We start from the raw sequence: 15,706 nt of genomic DNA, 5'->3' as shown, positions 1-15,706 counted from the left end.
CTGCATTCCCCCCCCCCGTTCTTCCTCCTCTGGACCCTGTTCAACTGTGTGGAACTTAAAGCCATGGAATTAAAGAAAAGCATATCTATGTACACAGATACAGAGCAGTGTATTGCAGAGACACGAGGTGTTTGTACCCAGGGCATAAACCTGGGTGTGCAACAGCTCCGTGCGCGTTTGTTCCCCTTCCTTGGGCCGGTGAAAGGGGGGAAGGCGATGGAGGGGGAGCTGCAGTGTGGGGCCAGGCTGCAAGCGATGCTCTGCAGGAGGGAGCCCCTTGGGTACCCCTTTGGTGGAGGATTGGGCCCTGGCTCATCCCTTTCTGCATCTCAACAGGCGCGGGCACAGGGTGCCCAGAGAAGCTGTGGCTGCCCCATCCCTGGCAGTGCTCAAGGGCAGGTTGGACACAGGGCTTGGAGCAAGCTGCTCCAGTGGAAGGGGTCCCTGCCCGTGGCAGGGGTTGGAGCTGGAGGAGCTTTAAGGTCCCTCCCAACCCAAACCAATTCTGTGGCTCAAGCTGATGGGGAATGGGCAGCAGGTTCCTGGGGCTGGGAGCATCGCCAGGATCAGCCCATGGGGACCAGCGTTTCCATCCCCAGTACCAGCAGCAACTGATGCCACTGCCAGCAAACACTCAAGGAACACGCAGGGGATGCTCTGGGTACTGAGCAAAGCCAGATTCCGAGGCGAGGTGCAGCAGGAGCTGATCCAGGGGGAGATGATTCCTGGTGGGAATGCAGGGGGCTCACAAGGGCTCCACGTAATTGCCAGGGAAGAATCCCACTTCCTGGCCCATGACACCCTCGCACCAGCCGTCCGAGTGGCGCCGGGTGACGAAGAGGAGGGCACCGGGCTGGAAGGAGAGCTCGTTGTCCTGCTGCTGCGTGTAGGGGTACAGGGCCACCACTGTGAGAGGAGGGAGGGGAGGGCCATGGAGCCTCCACCGGGACAGGAGCAGACCACGGCGCTGCTCCGTGTTCATTCCAGCCCCAGGCAGAGCTGAGCCCTGGGTGCTGTGATTTGGGCTCAACCAAGAGCACCCTGGCAGAGATCAGGGATGGGGGGGATCTGCAGGACCTTTTTCCATGTAGCTCTGCGGGGCCCAGGGGGGGTCCTCTGCAGGGGGGGCTGGCAGTGGGGCCACGTCCTCAAAGTCAGGCAGAGCTGGAGGTGACGGCAGCGGCAGCTCGAGGTCATCGGGGGCTGCAGCATCAATGGGGGATGAGGGGCTCCATGGGGGACGGAGGCCACGTGCGCTCCCCGTGAGCCCCCTGGGACGAGCACCCCCGGGCTCACCTTGGGGCAGGATCTCCAGCGGGAGCAGCTCCGGGTGCCCGGGGAGCGGTGCTGGTGCTGGGATGGCAGCGGCGGGCACGGGGCACGGTCCTGGCAGCGACGGTGGCAGCGGTGGTGGTGGCGGGGGGGGGGTGATGCCTTCACCGGGGGTCCCGCTGGAGCTGGGGGGCAGCAGTGACAGGGTCAGGGTGAGGCCAGGCTGGGGCCAGCTTTGCCCCCTCCTCATTGACCCTCGGCCCACGCAGGGGTGGGTGTCACTCAGTGGGGCAGGGGGTCCTGACGTGGTGCAAACCCCTTCCCCACCCTGTGCCCCAGCCCTCCCCATCAGGATGGGGCTGCTCTAGAGACCAGCCCTGACCCCCCCAGGCCCTCCCTGCAGCACCGGTACCTGATGGAGATGAGCGAGGAGGGGGCCATGGAGATCTTGCCCTCGGGAACCACCGGTGGCCGGACGGGCTCGGGGACGCGGCCGCTCCTCCTGCGGGCAGAGCAGGGGCTGAGCCCCAGCCTGGCTGCTGGGATGGGGCCGGACCCCCAATGCCCCCAGCCCCGCGCCCGTCCCGTCCCCCGTCCCGAGCCTCACCCCAGGGTGCCCGCAGCCTGCGCCGATGACCTGGTCCCCTTGCGAGCCAGGGTTCCGGTGCGGGAGAGCTGGGTGCTGCGGTCCTGCGGGCGAGGGAGGCGCGGGGTGACGGCAGCGGGGCCGTGCCCCCCCGGTGCCCGGGAAGCGGCCCCCCCGGCTCTGCGCTGGGTCCCCCATGGGAGCCGCGGGGCGGAAGGAGCCCAGAGAGGCGCCTGCAGCGTGGGAACCGCAGCCCCAGCGCTGACACTTCCCCCCCAGCCCCGGCCCCACGGCGGCTCCGTGGGGACCGAACCCCCCCCCCCCCCAGCGCCTTCCTGTGCCGGTGGTTTCGGTGCTGGGAAGGGCCCGGGGCCGGTGCGAGCGCGGCTTTGCTGAGCGCTGGGGCCGCGCTTCCCCTGCGCTCCATTGGACTGAGCCCCCCTCGCTGCCTGGGACCCGATGGGATGAATGGGGGGGAACGGGCAGGGTCCCCACTGAGCCGCTGTGAACCCAACGCTGGGAGCAGTGGGGACCGCAGCCCCGGGCTCACCTTCACGCCGTGGCCGATGTCGTCCAGGACGCTGAAGTTGAGGGGTTTCCTGCAGTAGGGCTCCAGGCAGGGGGGGCTGGGGGGGGCCACGACCTTCTGGCACGACGGGAACCTCTTGCTGACGGTCAAAGAGCCGATCTCCCGGCGGGAAACCTTCTCCTTGTGCAGCTCAACGCGCTGCGGAGACGCCGCTGTCACCTCTGCCCCGTCCCGCGTCCTCCCCACCTCCATCCCCAGCCCCGTCTGTCAGGGAGGGACTGGGGGAGCCGAGCCTGAACCCCACAGCCCAGCCACAGCCTCAGGGGCTGATCCTGCCCTGCTCCATCACAGGGGATGCCCTGGGTGCCAGCACAGCAGACCTGGCCCTTCCTAAAGCACGGAACGGGGCAGGCGGAGGTGTGGGCCTCGGGCACCCAAAGCTGTTTTCCTGCTGCTCCCAGTGTGATGCTGGGGTCCCGTCTCCTCCCGTGGCTGGAAAAGCTCCAGGCGACTTCCAAGTGCCAGGAAGAGGGCGGGTGGTGACGGGAATCCACATCGGTGTCCCCAGGCTCCGGGAGGCCAGAGCCAGCCCCCAGCAAGGGCAGAGCTAGGCGGAGGCTGCAAACCCCATCGCTTCACTTCAGTGCTGCCCAGGCAGCTCCCATGGGATCCACTGGGATTTGTGAGTGCCCAGACCAGGAGAACCCCCCAGAGACCAATGACCCAGCCCCAGATGGACTCGTTCCCCCTGACGCATTGGGGGACCACCACGGACATGGTCTCACATCTCCACTGCCAGGTGATGCTGCGGAGGGGGGTGAAGGGCTCCGCATGACTCGGGGGGGTCTTTGTCCCCTCTGAGCTGCCCAAACCCCCCCTTTCCCATAGCTCCCAGCCCCGAGGGGTCCAACCTGGGCCATGCAGCTGATGTCGGCCTCCACCTTGCGCAGCTCGGCCGCCCGCAGGTCCAGCAGCCGCAGGAAAGCGCTGGCCAAGCTGCTCACCTGGTAGCTGACGCTGGCCAGGGACTGCACGCTCAGGGCCATCGTCTCCTCCAGCGCCTGCCGCTGGTCGCTCGCCTGCAACACAAGGGGTGGGGGGCACAGGGGGTGGGACGGGCCCGGGGACCTCCACGTGGAGCCACAGGGTCCCTTCCTTCTGCTTTCCAAATGCATCGAACTTTCCCCGGCCTCCCCGGCACCAGGGACCCGCTGGTGCCTCCCCGCGATGCTGCTGCTGTGGTACCGCTCCCTTGGGGACAGCCCGAGGCGCCACCAGCACCACGGGGATGGCAGCTCAGAAACCCCGGTTAGAATGGGCTGGGATGAAGAGACCTTAAAGCTCCTCCAGCTCCAACCCCTGCCACGGGCAGGGACCCCTTCCACTGGAGCAGCTTGCTCCAAGCCCCTGTGTCCAACCTGGCCTTGAGCACTGCCAGGGATGGGGCAGCCACAGCTCCTCCGGGTCTCATCATGGTTTCCCTTTCAGCTCCACTCCGGTAGCTCCAACCCCTCGGGAGCAGCCTCCGGGTCTGGCTTGAGCCTGTTTCATCCCAAAGGTCCTCATCCGGGACAAGCACCCGGTTCACCTCCGCGCCGCCAAGAGGCACCCCCAGCCCCCTGGGGCCAGCAGGGTTGGTGTCACAGAGGGACCCGCTCTGGGAGCTGAGCACAAAACCCGCTGTGGGGCAAGAGGGGAAACTGAGGCACGAGAGAACCCCCACGCGGCAGCACCATGTGTTGGGTAAGGGCTGCTCAGGCTCCCGTCCGCACCGCTCAGAGACCACCAACCCCTCCAGTGCTGCCGGCAGCACCCCAGGGCTCGCCCCGCCGCTCCCGGCCCCTCACCTGCAGGTAGCTGCTCTCGCAGTACTCGGCCACCCGTTGGAGGTTGCAGTGGTGCTGGCGCAGGGCCTCCCTCCCCGATGGGATGCATCGCTGCAGCTGCTCCTGCTCCTGCTCCGCCATGGTGCGGGCTCTGCGCCCACTTCCTCCCCGGCGCCCTGCTTTGAGGCTCGCGGCCGCGCTGACGCAGGGCCCGAGGGGCGCCCCCCCATCACAGCGAGCTGGGGAGGAAGCCTCAGCCCCACGAGGGACGTGCGGGGCTCACGGCAGCAGCGAAGGATGTGAGTCATGGACCGAAACCCACCCCGAGCCCCGTGTCTGCCACCGGGTCCATGCGCTGCTGCTGCTGCTGCTGCTGCTGCTGCTGCTGGTGCTGGTGCGGGGCTCAGCCAGGCAGGGCCATGCCCCTTCCCTTCGCCTCTACCAGCCAGGCAGGAGATGCAGGCAAAGCCCCGCTCAGTACCACCCGGGCACGCAGGGATGTGCTGCTCACAGCTCACATCCCTCGGGAGAGGCCAGGCAGGAAATTCCCACTTCCCTGGTGCCTGGAAATCCCTCTCCTCCCGCAGGTGCTTCCTCGGGGCCTCCCCTGCTCTGTCCTCAGCCCCAGCGCCTCTGCACCCGCCAGACAGGAGCAAAGCCCACGCCAGGGCTCGGCCCTTCCTGAGCCTGTGGCCCCACCAGCACAGGGACGAGGGAAATGATGGATTTCCTCCGGCTCCTCACACTCTGGAGGACCCAGAGCTGCTCCCGGCCCCCAGCGAGGTCCCCTGGCCCCGGCTCCTCTCCTCTTCCTCCCCTTCTCAACTCAGGGAAAGCTGCTCCCATTCCCTGTGCCCCAGCCAGGGCAGGACACGGGGCAGGAGGCCCCATCCCTGGCAGTGCTCAAGGCCAGGTTGGACACAGGGGCTTGGAGCAAGCTGCTCCAGTGGAAGGGGTCCCTGCCTGTGGCAGGGGTTGGAGCTGGGTGAGCTTCAAGGGCCCTCCCAACCCAAACCAGGCTGGGATGCTGGGATTCTATGGCACAGACACCCATGGCAGGGGGTCAAAGGCTTCCACCCTCACCCTCCCCACAGCCCCACCACTGATTACCCTGGGCTTTGAGGCTAATGCCCAACACCTGACCAGCTTATTCTCCTGAGTCTATTATCAGCTTTAGGACCAAAGACATCTGCTCCCCAGCACCCTTCTGCATTGCTGAAGGAGTCCTCAAGCCTGGAGCAGGAGACCAAGACCGCAGCCAACGGCATCTCCCCTTGGATGGGTCTCTGAGCATCTCCACTGCTGAGAGGGGCAGCGCCTCGTCCCCAGAGGTGAGTGACTCTGCTTCCCCCAGGCACACATCGCAGCGTGGGGTCCCCCTGCTTTAGGCCAGCAGCACGGCTCTGCCGTGGCTCTTGGCTCCTTAGGCTCTGCTACGTGCACCTCCTGGGGCATGGATGGGGAGAGGAGCGGCCAGGAGCAGGCACAGAAAGCCAAGAGGGTCTGGGACACACCGGGTTTAAAGCCCAGTGCTAAGGTGGGAACAGATCCCAGGGCAGGGCCGCTTGTGCAGGGATCTCACACAGCCCTCGGGCGGGCTCTTCCAATCCCCATGGCCCCAAAATTTTCCAGGAGCAGCCAGCAACGCCTCTGGGCGCAAACAGGCAAGTTCAGAGCAAGGAAGGGGCCAGAATCAGCATTACTGGGGGGGGAAGCACGGACCAGGAAGGTCTGCTTTCCAAACCTGGCATCCAGGTTCTCTTAGGAGGCTCCTGCTCTGACAGCCCAAAGGCAGAAGCCTTTTTCCAGGCTCAGCCCCACTCAAGCGGTCACCTGAAAGCTTGTGGTAGCAAAGAGCTCTTCAGAAACCAGGCTGGGTCCTCCTCTGCTGCCCAACTGCATCAGTCACCCTGTGCCTGCCGACACCAAGGCAATGGCAACCTGGTTACAGGACGATACAAGAAGGGCTTTGAAAGGTGCCTCCTGCCTTTAACACCTTACAAAGGTTTTCCTTTAGCACCAGCCCAGCTCTCACCATGGAAGGAGCTGAGACATCAGAGGTGTTTGCAGCATCAGCAGGGCTCAAGCAATGCTCCTGATGCGCCTTAGGAGAAGCCCAGCTGTACCCTAATGAGCTCTTCCCCGTGCTTACAGGGCAGAATGGCTCAGGACATGACAGAGAAGGAGCTGCTGAAGATGGAGCTGGATCAGCTGAAGAAGGAGGTGAAGAACGAGAGGCAGATGGTGAGTCCTGAACCAAAACACACCGGGGCAGTTCCCTGACTGTGCTGCAAGGGAGAGGAGCCGCAACCCCTGCAATTAAACCTCCAACAGGCAGCAGCACGGGCACTCACACCTCCCCTCAAGGCAAACATCCCCCATCGGGCTTAGCCCCGTGTCCTTACAGCCCAAGGGGTGCCCCCAGCACCGTGGGGATGCTCCCGAGCACACCCCACGCTGGGTGGGATGCTCATGGGCACGGTTCCCCTCTCCTGGCTGCACAAACGGGTTTGCAGGCAGCTCTGCCGTGAGGATTTGGTCCCGTAACGCCCACGGAATGTCTCCTTCCTTGGCAGATCTCCAAGACCGGCAAAGAGCTCAAGGAGTACATCGAGTCCATGGCAGGAGAGGACCCGCTGCTGAAAGGAGTCCCCGAGGACAAGAACCCCTTTAAGGAGAAGGGTGGCTGCACAATAAGCTGACCCCACTGCTGCTGTCACCGCGGGGCACAGGGACGCTCCCGTGTGCAAGCCAAGACTGTCCAACCCTGCTTTCCCTGTAGTCTGCCCTCGGCACCGGGGAGTCCGGAACCCAAGCGTAGCGCACCTCAGGGCCAGCAAGAGCAGCAAAGCAAAGAAGAGCCCCCCCCCTTACCCCAGTGGCACGGAGATGAGGTTCAGCAGCCAGCACGGCGCCGGCTCTCGTGCTCCCACAGCTCAGCTGCCCTCGGCTTCCTGCAGGCAAAACTTCTGCATTCGGAGCAGGCAGCAGCACCCTGGGCTCTACCGAAACCACGGCGCTGGGCTCAAGCAGCCCAGGTCCGGAGCTGAGCCCCGCTTGCTGCAGCAGAGCCGTGCCCGAGTCAGCTCCTCCCCGTGCCTCAGGCACAGGAGGGGTAATTCCCATGCTCCGAGGTCAGACCCCACCGCTCACTCTCGCTTCCTCCCCTGGAACCCCCCCGGCAGCCACGGGAACGCAAGGCCAGGTCCTGCCTGCGCCCATGGGGCTCCGAGCACTGCCCCCGCTTCCCCTCAGCTCCCTGCTGCTGCCACCACCAGGCCCCAGAGAGGGGCAGCGGGGCTGCGGGCCCCATCCCACCGTGTCCCAGCCGCGATGGGGGTGACGTGGGGCAGGGTGGGTGCAGCAGCTCCGGGGAGCAAGCAGGGCAGGACTCACCGAGCCCTCAGGTAGCAGCGCCAGGCTAGGATCCCCCTGCTCCCAAGGGCAAACCTCATCCCCCTGCTTGATAGAAACGAGCCAGCTTCTGTGCTCGGGAGGGTGATGCTTCGGGGAAGTTTTGGGGTTTTCTTTTCCTAACCCATCACAGCTACGTACGATCTTTGGGGAAAACACTCCAAAACTTGCCCAATCTTATTATTTCAGCTCTTTTTATTTGCAGCCCTTCTCGTTTCTGAGGGCCCCTCAGGTCCTGTCCCACTTCTGCCTCCTGCCAGCCCACCTCTGACAGCACAGCCGTCCTCAGAGCCCAGACCCGCTCAGCTCCACACAGCCCACGGCAGAGTCAGGCCCAGCAAAGACAAAGGCTGCAACCTCGGGGCAGGAGCCAACCTCGTTCATCCGATGCGCGGCAAGGGGCGGTGGTGCAGCCAGTACCTGTTGGGAAGGGTGCGGGTGGACCACGGTGCTGAGGCGCCAGGAGCACACGGAGAGGGGCCTGGCCCTCATTTCAGTGCTGTGCTTGAAGGGAAGCCGCTGTCAACCCCACCTGGAGCTGCGTTTTCCTGCCTGCTGGGCCACGGCTTGGTCCCATCCATGGCCAGCCCTGCTCAGCACCGCCTACGGGACCCCTTCAGCCCCAGCAACGCCCCAGGATGGGGGTTCCCTGGCAGGGACTGACCCAAGGAAGAGGCTTTTCCTCCCTGCGGCAGTTCCGGCACTCACCTGCCTCCCTACCCCAACCCGACCGAAACGAGGGGGTTTTGTTCCTTCCCGCAGACGCTAAATAAACCCGACAGCTCCACCGCGGCCTCTCTTCGCGCGGCGGGCACGGGGCAGGGCTGCAGAGCGGCTCCACGGGCGCTGCCTGGGCTGCAGGGCCGATAACCCGGGCGCGGCCGGGTCTCCTGCGGGGACTGACCCCGATAAGGACGTTAAACGGGTGGAAACCGTGCGTCAGAGCCGCTAAGCCGCTGCTGAAGGGATTCGGGACGCTTCTGTGCCCAAAGGCGGCTTAAACGCGGGCCGAGACCCCTCCCGGTGCCGGAGCGAGACCCGCACCCACCGGCTTCCAACGCTCTAATGCGGCGTCTCTCCACCGACAGCGGGGGGAGGCGGGGCGGAGGGCGCTTTCAGCCAATAGCAGCGCGGAGAGGTGGGAGTGACACCCCTCGAAACCAATCAGCGCTGAGAGCGAGATAAGCGCGCCCCGCCCTCAGCACCGGCCCGCCTCTCCTGCGCATGCGCAGTCAGGAACCGGCGCCCCCGCACACAAAATGGAGCCCGGCGGGTGCCGGGGGTGCGGGCGGGCGCTCCCGGTTGCCTCCCGTTTGCCCTCCCGCCCCGCTTCACGTCCGCCTCCGTTGCGTTACCGGAACGGCGGCGGAGAGAGGCAAAAAGAACGCGAGGTCCCACCGAGATTTGAACTCGGATCGCTGGATTCAAAGTCCAGAGTGCTAACCATTACACCATGGGACCGCTGCGTAGCGTGGGTATCCCTGCGCACTCACTGTACCCCGGTGCCCGACGCCGCCGGGATGCTCGCTCCCGTTATCCCGCTGTTGCGGCGATGGGATCCTGTTTCCTATCCCTGCCTTCCCTCTCCGGTACCGACAGCGCCCGTTCCCCGCTGCGGGCAGCCTCCGGACCCCCTCCCGAGTGGCTCAAGGGCACCGAGAGCGACCGACCGGTCGCTCTCGGTGCCCTTGAGCCGCCCGGGAGCGGGTCCGGAGGCTGCTGCATATCCAGGACGCATCCGCACCTCCCGGATAGGAAACGCTATCAATTAGTCCTTAAAACCCCGTTAAATCACCATACCGGCCCCGTTTGAGTGCTACCGGCACTAAGGACACAGTTCGGAGCATCCTCTGGGATGCCTCCGAGCCACCTGCGCTCAGTTATCCCCAACCCTCAACACCGATTTGCCCCGTTTGTTTGGGTTTTCCTCTATTTCTCCTGTAGTTTTCCTCTATTCCCTCTTTATTTTCCCCATTTCCCCTCTATTTATCTTTGTTTTCTATTCCCCCCTCTTCCTCTCCATTTCCCCCTTTATCAATTTTTCCCTATTCCCCCTTTTTCCCTCCATATTTCTCCTTTCCTCTGCATTCCCCCTTTCTTTTCCTCCATTTTCCCCTTTATTTCGCCTTTCCTTCCCATCTCCCCTTTCTCTGTTTTCCCCTATTTCCCTCCATTCATTTCCTCTATTTGTCCTCCATCCCCCCTTTAATCTCTGTTTTTCCTCTAGCCCTCCTTTATTCCTCTACTTCCCATTTCCTCCCGTAATCCTCTATTCCCCCCTTTATTTCCTCTTCCCCACCCCCTACCCCCATACAAACGCACACAAACACTTTGTGGAGGCTTTTTTTTTTTGCTCATTTGTCTTTTTTTCCTCTTTATTTTTCAATGAAACAGTGGAGTGAAGCGGTTTGTGGCAAAAAAAAAGAAACCAAACCAAGGAGAAAAAACAACCTCGCTGGAAGAGCAACGGAGCCCACGTCCATCCAAAACCCCAACTCCACATCCAAGCCAACAAACTGCCTCACGTGAGGGGACAAGGCAAGAACACGGACGAGAGGAGGAAAGGAGGAGAGGGAAGGGGAGAAAAGAAATCAGCTGAAAAGAGGAAAAACCAATTGTCAACACAGGAAAGCACAACTGAGCTTCGGAATAGCCTCAAGTTGCATTGGGGCGGCTGCCGGGAGGAGCAGCACCTTTGGGTGCACCCGGCCGGTGGATGAGGAATGGGTGCTCCCAGTGATGCAGCACCCCCAGTGCAGCTCGATCCCCGCCTCACGCTGCCACCAACCCCACCAAGCCACTGGGAAAAGGAAAACCATCCTCTTGCCTGCGATTCCAAGAGCAAAAGCCAGGCTTGGAGCGGGCTGGGGAAGCGGGGAGGATGGAGGGGCACTGCTATGGAAGTACTGCTGTGGAAGAAGGAAGTAGCCACGTTCTAAAGGAAAAAAGGAGGTCATGGAAGATTGAGCATTCAGAAGAACATCAGTCACAACCCAACATTTTGGACTGCCGAGGTCTGGAGCTTTTACAACTAACGACCACTTTCAAGTGAAAAAGAAAGCCCATAAATTCTATTCTTAAAGAACATTTTTCTTTGGAAAAAGAGAGTAGTTATTCTTTTTTTTTTTTTGCTTGTTTTTTATTTTTTTCCCCTAAACTACAGCCTGTGGAGTTGCCACTACCTAGGTTTCCATCTATTGTCGCTAAGAGGTAGATAAAACAAAAATGAATTGGTTATATATAAGGTTGTGCCCCCCAGGTTTGATGTGAGGTGAAGCTGAGGGGCTCCACGGGCACCGGCCCCTTGGGGCTCTCAGGAATAGTTCAGGCTGCCTCGGGAGCCACCCTAAAACCAGTTGGGCCACAGGAGGTGGCAGTGGCATGGGGGGGGGCATGGGTTTGGGACAAGTTTTCCTCCTGAAGTCAAGGAATTTGATCCCGAGATGAATCCAGATGCGCTCTGAACGAACTGACATGATTTACCGCTGGGTAGCGCGCACTCACACCGAGTACAGGCATGTGAAGGACTGCTTCCTGCCCTGATTCCAGTCAATCCTAATGATTTCCCAGGATGATCTGCCAACAGCGATGGGAGAGCCTGGCAAGCCCAGTGCCATTCCCTGCCTCCCGTCCTGCCGGAGCCATGCTCCGGATCAGCCCTTCCCCACTCCAAAACATCAGCAAACTCTTTCCCATTGGATTTGGTGCTGCTTTACCAAGCCCACTTCCCAAACTGGTCCAAAACCAAATGGCTTCAGTCCTGTTGTACATTGACTCCTGGGGCTGAAATTATTAACTAAACTGGGGGTGGTTAAAGCAAAAATAATGCCTTTCGGTGTCAGCTCGTGATGATCTGCAGCACCCAAATGCTTTCTACACTTCGTAAGCCACTGCTCTGCCACATGAGTGCGGACAGGCTGCTGCGGTGGTCCAGCAGAGCACCCCGCTGCTGTGGTCCAGCAGAGCACCCCGCTGCTGTGGTCCAGCAGAGCACCCCGCTGCTGTGGTCCAGCAGAGCACCCCGCTGCTGTGGTCCAGCAGAGCACCCCGCTGCTGTGGTCCAGCAGAGCACCCCGCTGCTGTGGTCCAGCAGAGCACCCCACCACCACCAATCAGAGGTATTTAGACAACTAAGGAATCCTGTAATGCACAGTAAAGCAGCAGGGATCAACCTCACGCCCAAGTCAACCCAGGGTTGATTTTTCAAGGGGTCCAACTCAGCCACAGTCCCACGCCACATCCCAGCATCCTGCAGAGCCTTCCTCATCCGCTCTCCTCTTCCACCACACAGCTCTCCCTAACAGCCAGGACACCAAAACTGCCTCCCCACCAGCCAGGAGGGTCTCTGCTGAGCTCGGGGGTGCTGGAGGGCAGATCCTGCCACAGGGGCAATGAGGGACCCCCCGTCCTTCCCTCGGGGCCTCCCATCAGCTCTGAGGTAGTTTGTACGTGTGTGTTTCCAGCTCGCAGCACCTGCACGGTCTCTGTACTAAAACTCCTGATTTCAGAGCCTTGGGCTGGTTTTGCTCCGCTCTGCATCTCCTCCCCCATCACCAATGAGTTAACAAAAAGACATGAAATTAAAATCAAAACACAAACAGAAACAAGGAGAAAAGCTGATTCAACCAAACGGGGACGCATCTCTCTCCTCCCCAACCATCAGGCAACCCAAGTCCATTCTGGCCTTGAACAGTTATTGCCAAGCACCAGGTACCCGGCCCATGGCCATGCACCTCCAACCAGCAGATCGAAGCCTCCCGACCTCAAGCACTGCTAATTCCTGCTGCTCCCAGAGCAAACCCATAGCCACATCCAGCCCTTTGACTGGGAAAGACTCGGCACAGCACACAGCTCGAGCCCAGCGCATCAGGAGGATGCTGAAATACGGCCGTGCCCTCGGGAGCATACACATTTCACAGGATCACACCGATTCCATCCAAATGAAACCAAAATAAGCTACAACAGAAAATAAAAGGAATTAAAAACGACCAAAAGAAAACCAAAAGCAGAAAGAAAAAAAAACAACCTCATAACCTAAATTCTCCCCAAATAAGACAGTTCCAAACCTATCAAAGCCTATGTTGTGTGGAGGCAGGGGCAGGGAGGGAAGACATACACCAGTAAGAACTTAACTTAAAGAAGTCTTCAGCTGCCTTAGAGCAAGCCTGCGTTTCTGATCTTTGCTTTTCCAGAGCCCAGAAACCATTCCCAACAGCAGGAGCTTCGCAAAGGTTTTTCTCTCTGGCACTGATTCACTCCTTGCTCCCACTCGTTCTGCGCTAATGCAATGAAACCAAACCCCAAACCTAAAGCCCAGAAACAGAAAACAAAGCTTTCAGGCAGTTTCTTTCCAATATTTACAATGGATTTTCCTCTATCAAACCCTTCCCCACACATCAGCCAGGTCAGGCTGTAGGGAGGCAGCATGGTCCAGGCAGCGCTGCCAAGCCCAAGGATGCTCTTAACGCCTAAGAAAGCGTTTAGAGCTTGGCAGAGAACCGTTGGATTTGGGGATTCTCCTGTTCCTTTTCCTCTCTTTGTCTCCAGCTGCAGGCAAAAGAAGCCTCCAAGAGCATTAAAGTGAGGTGAACCCCTAAATCCAAGTGTCTCCATCACATGGTGGTGGCTCGCTCCAGCGATGCTTTGTGCAGGACACAGCACCGGTAAGCACCAAGTGCTTCCAAGGCATAAACTGGCCCATCCTCACACCAGCCCTATGAGGTAGGAGAGCAGCATCACCCCCAGGGGGGAAACTGAGGCACAGAGAAGCACTTGGTTTCCTTTCCAACCCTGTTCCCAACCCTGCCCAGAGGCTCCCTATAGCCACTTAAAAGCTCTGCATCCCCATTCCCCCATGGAGAAGGATGTTTCAGGACCCCCCCATGCACCCCAGGACGGGGCAAGGGCTGGGACTGCTCCTTGCTCATGGGGAAGAAAAATAATGGCAATGAAAATGAGGTTAAAACCAGATTATTTCTGCTGTGATAAAAACGAGGCAGGGAGGAGCCGCCGGCACCGCTCACCGCTCCATGTGGAAATTCCCCCTCAATTACCTCTTATTCCCGAACACAGCAGCTAAAGGAGCTGCCGTGCGACCAGGGACCCTTCCTGCTTGCTTTTGGGGTTTGCTCCCATTATTTTTTCCTGCTTATTCGCTCCATGCATGATCTGGGGCTCGCTTGAGTCTCCTGCCACCCATCTCATCCAGCTGTGCCAGCGGTTTATCCCACTTTTGCTCTTCCCAGCTCAGCTTGGCTCCAGAGAAAGATGGGAGAAGCTTGGAAGCATCCTCCTTACTGCAAATCACTTTATATATAAATAATTTCCCTAAGGAAAACAAAGAGCTTTTCCCCCTGGAAATCAGCACCAATCACTCCTATATTACAGCACCGGGACCGGCTTGGGGGTGGGAAAAGGGTGGGAAAAGCATCCAAGTTTTCCCTGAATCATCAGGTTTTTAGGTCATCTTCTCACTGCAACAAGCAGATCGACAGGACTGGGGGTGCTCAGGAGTGGGATTTGGGGTGTTTTGTTGGGGTTTTGTGATATTTTCCTTATCAATGATACAGCTTGAAGCAGTTACCCGAAACGCTTGCTGTTGGAAAGACAATTCCCATCCCGCAGTCTGAATACACTGGTCTGTGCAAGGCTGGAATTTAAGGAAAAAGGAAAAAAAAAAAGGAAGTGGAGAGCCACAGATTTCAAACAATAAAACTGTTTTTCCCAGGAGAAATGCCAGGTTTCCTAAAAAACAGAGAAACCAATGAGGTTTCCCCATGGAAGCCCCTCTCCCATCACATCAAGGGGCAGGAGCTGCTGCCAGGGTGCTGCCAAACCTGAATTTTGCTCTTTTGAGCCCAAATTTATGGGAAAAACCAATAAAGAAAAGGGTCAGAGCCTCCCTACGGGAGCTGGGCTGGATCCCACACTCCGCTCCCACCCCAAGCCTCTCAATGGGAGAGGTGCGGGCGCTGGGATGAGGATGGCAGCACTTGATCCATTATAAACCCTTTATATTTAACCCCCATTCAACAAGGGCCGTTTACTTGCAGGTGAAAACCAGCAAGATGGGACTTTAAAAACCCAATAAACCAATCCTGGGAACCTTTTAGAGCAGGCAGAGAAGCTCAAGCCCATCGGTCCTCAGGATCGGATCCATCTTTCCTCTCCTCCATGCATCCATATTAAAAACGTGGCTCCCGTTCTTTTATATTTCTTTTTCCTCTTTTTTTTTTTTCCTTTTTTTTTTCTTTTCCTTTTTAAAAATCATTTAATCCTCGGTAAAACGGAGGCAAATCTCTGTCAAATACTTAACAGCATCATAGTGGAGAAGATGGTTTCGACGCTGCCTCCGTGGCAACCCAGGAGGCCGATTCGGCTGGGTTCTGGGATATATATATAAAGATATATAAATATATAGATATATATATATATGGCTTCCAAGTGTTTGTATAAAAATTGCCTGAGCTGGTGTGGTTTCGATACCAGCAAACCCCTTGTACCCCACTTTGCATAGTCAATGCTGCCCTAGGAGTCCATCCTTGCATCCCGGGAGTGGAAGAGTTCTGATCCCAAAGCTCTTTCGTACTTTGATTTCGCGCTGGAGGTGGCTTGAGAAAAGGCCTTTCGCAGGCAGTGGCAGGTTTTTGGTGGGATTTTCTCACTGGAATTTGTTAAAAAAAAAAAAAAAAAAAAAAGAAAAAGAAAGAAATTAAGTTTTTTCCAATCGAAAAAGAGTTGGTGGCTGTGATTTATCCAAGGTCTCGAAGAGTCGCGACATGTGACAGCCCTTGTGTCGTGCCGACACTCCTGACACGGCATGAAAAGGCCAGAAACGTAACGAAGAAGCTGCTGCCATCTTTTCCACTATGAAATTGCTGGCGTTCTCCATAGAGCTCGTCCCACCTGGGTTTACCTGCGCGTAACTCCTGGCTCAGAAGAAATTCTCCAACTTCTCTGGTTTTCATTAAAAAAATAAAATATTCAAGACTATTCACGACTTTTATATAAAATATCAGCAAGCCCCAAAGAAAAAACTAAACTCAAGGAAAAAAACAAAAACAACCCAAAAAACACAAA

At 58.9% G+C, this 15,706-nt stretch overlaps 2 protein-coding genes and 1 non-coding gene across 4 annotated transcripts; 1 reads left to right on the top strand and 2 right to left on the bottom strand.

Annotated features, from left to right (window-relative positions):
* Positions 1 to 651: 651 nt before the first annotated feature.
* On the bottom strand, positions 652 to 4,410 carry ABI3 (ABI family member 3). Of its 2 annotated transcripts, XM_061477708.1 has the most exons (8): positions 4,235 to 4,410; positions 3,299 to 3,466; positions 2,409 to 2,585; positions 1,880 to 1,962; positions 1,685 to 1,774; positions 1,297 to 1,457; positions 1,078 to 1,203; positions 652 to 906 (listed from the first exon to the last, which is right to left on the bottom strand). In XM_061477708.1, the coding sequence occupies exons 1-8, from the start codon at positions 4,352 to 4,354 to the stop codon at positions 746 to 748; spliced, it is 1,086 nt and encodes a 361-aa protein (XP_061333692.1). In that variant the 5' UTR covers positions 4,355 to 4,410; the 3' UTR covers positions 652 to 745. The 2 variants fall into 2 exon arrangements, with proteins under 2 accessions (XP_061333692.1, XP_061333691.1); XM_061477707.1 differs by lacking the exons at positions 2,409 to 2,585; positions 3,299 to 3,466; positions 4,235 to 4,410 and having other exon boundaries at positions 1,297 to 1,386; positions 1,880 to 2,309.
* Positions 4,411 to 4,968: 558 nt separating this feature from the next.
* Positions 4,969 to 7,299, top strand: GNGT2 (G protein subunit gamma transducin 2). The gene is made up of 3 exons (XM_061477712.1): positions 4,969 to 5,544; positions 6,368 to 6,457; positions 6,790 to 7,299. Exons 2-3 carry the CDS (start codon positions 6,374 to 6,376, stop codon positions 6,913 to 6,915), a joined length of 210 nt encoding a protein of 69 aa, XP_061333696.1. The 5' UTR covers positions 4,969 to 5,544; positions 6,368 to 6,373; the 3' UTR covers positions 6,916 to 7,299.
* A 1,717-nt stretch (positions 7,300 to 9,016) lies between these two features.
* On the bottom strand, positions 9,017 to 9,088 carry TRNAQ-UUG (transfer RNA glutamine (anticodon UUG)). The gene has a single exon. It is a non-coding gene; the product is annotated as a tRNA-Gln (tRNA).
* Positions 9,089 to 15,706: the final 6,618 nt, after the last annotated feature.

The sequence above is a fragment of the Pezoporus flaviventris genome, unplaced genomic scaffold, assembly GCF_033815535.1.
Source record: "Pezoporus flaviventris isolate CSIRO_AGI_PZ_B2104156 unplaced genomic scaffold, CSIRO_AGI_Pfla_v1 ptg000107l, whole genome shotgun sequence".
Taxonomy (NCBI): Eukaryota; Metazoa; Chordata; class Aves; order Psittaciformes; family Psittacidae; genus Pezoporus; species Pezoporus flaviventris.
The sequence above is the reverse complement of the archived record's forward strand: the minus strand, read 5'-3'. Positions and strand labels throughout refer to the sequence as shown.

Coding starts and splice junctions, on each gene's coding strand:
- ABI3 (XM_061477708.1), bottom strand. CDS start 4,354: ATGGCGGAGCAGGAGCAGGAGCAGCTGCAGCGATGCATCCCATCGGGG. Junction 1,963..2,408: donor ACATCGGCCACGGCGTGAAG/GTGAGCCCGGGG, acceptor CCTCGCCCGCAG/GACCGCAGCACCCAGCTCTC. Junction 1,775..1,879: donor CAGGCTGCGGGCACCCTGGG/GTGAGGCTCGGG, acceptor CTCTGCCCGCAG/GAGGAGCGGCCGCGTCCCCG.
- GNGT2 (XM_061477712.1), top strand. CDS start 6,374: ATGGCTCAGGACATGACAGAGAAGGAGCTGCTGAAGATGGAGCTGGAT. Junction 6,458..6,789: donor TGAAGAACGAGAGGCAGATG/GTGAGTCCTGAA, acceptor CTTCCTTGGCAG/ATCTCCAAGACCGGCAAAGA.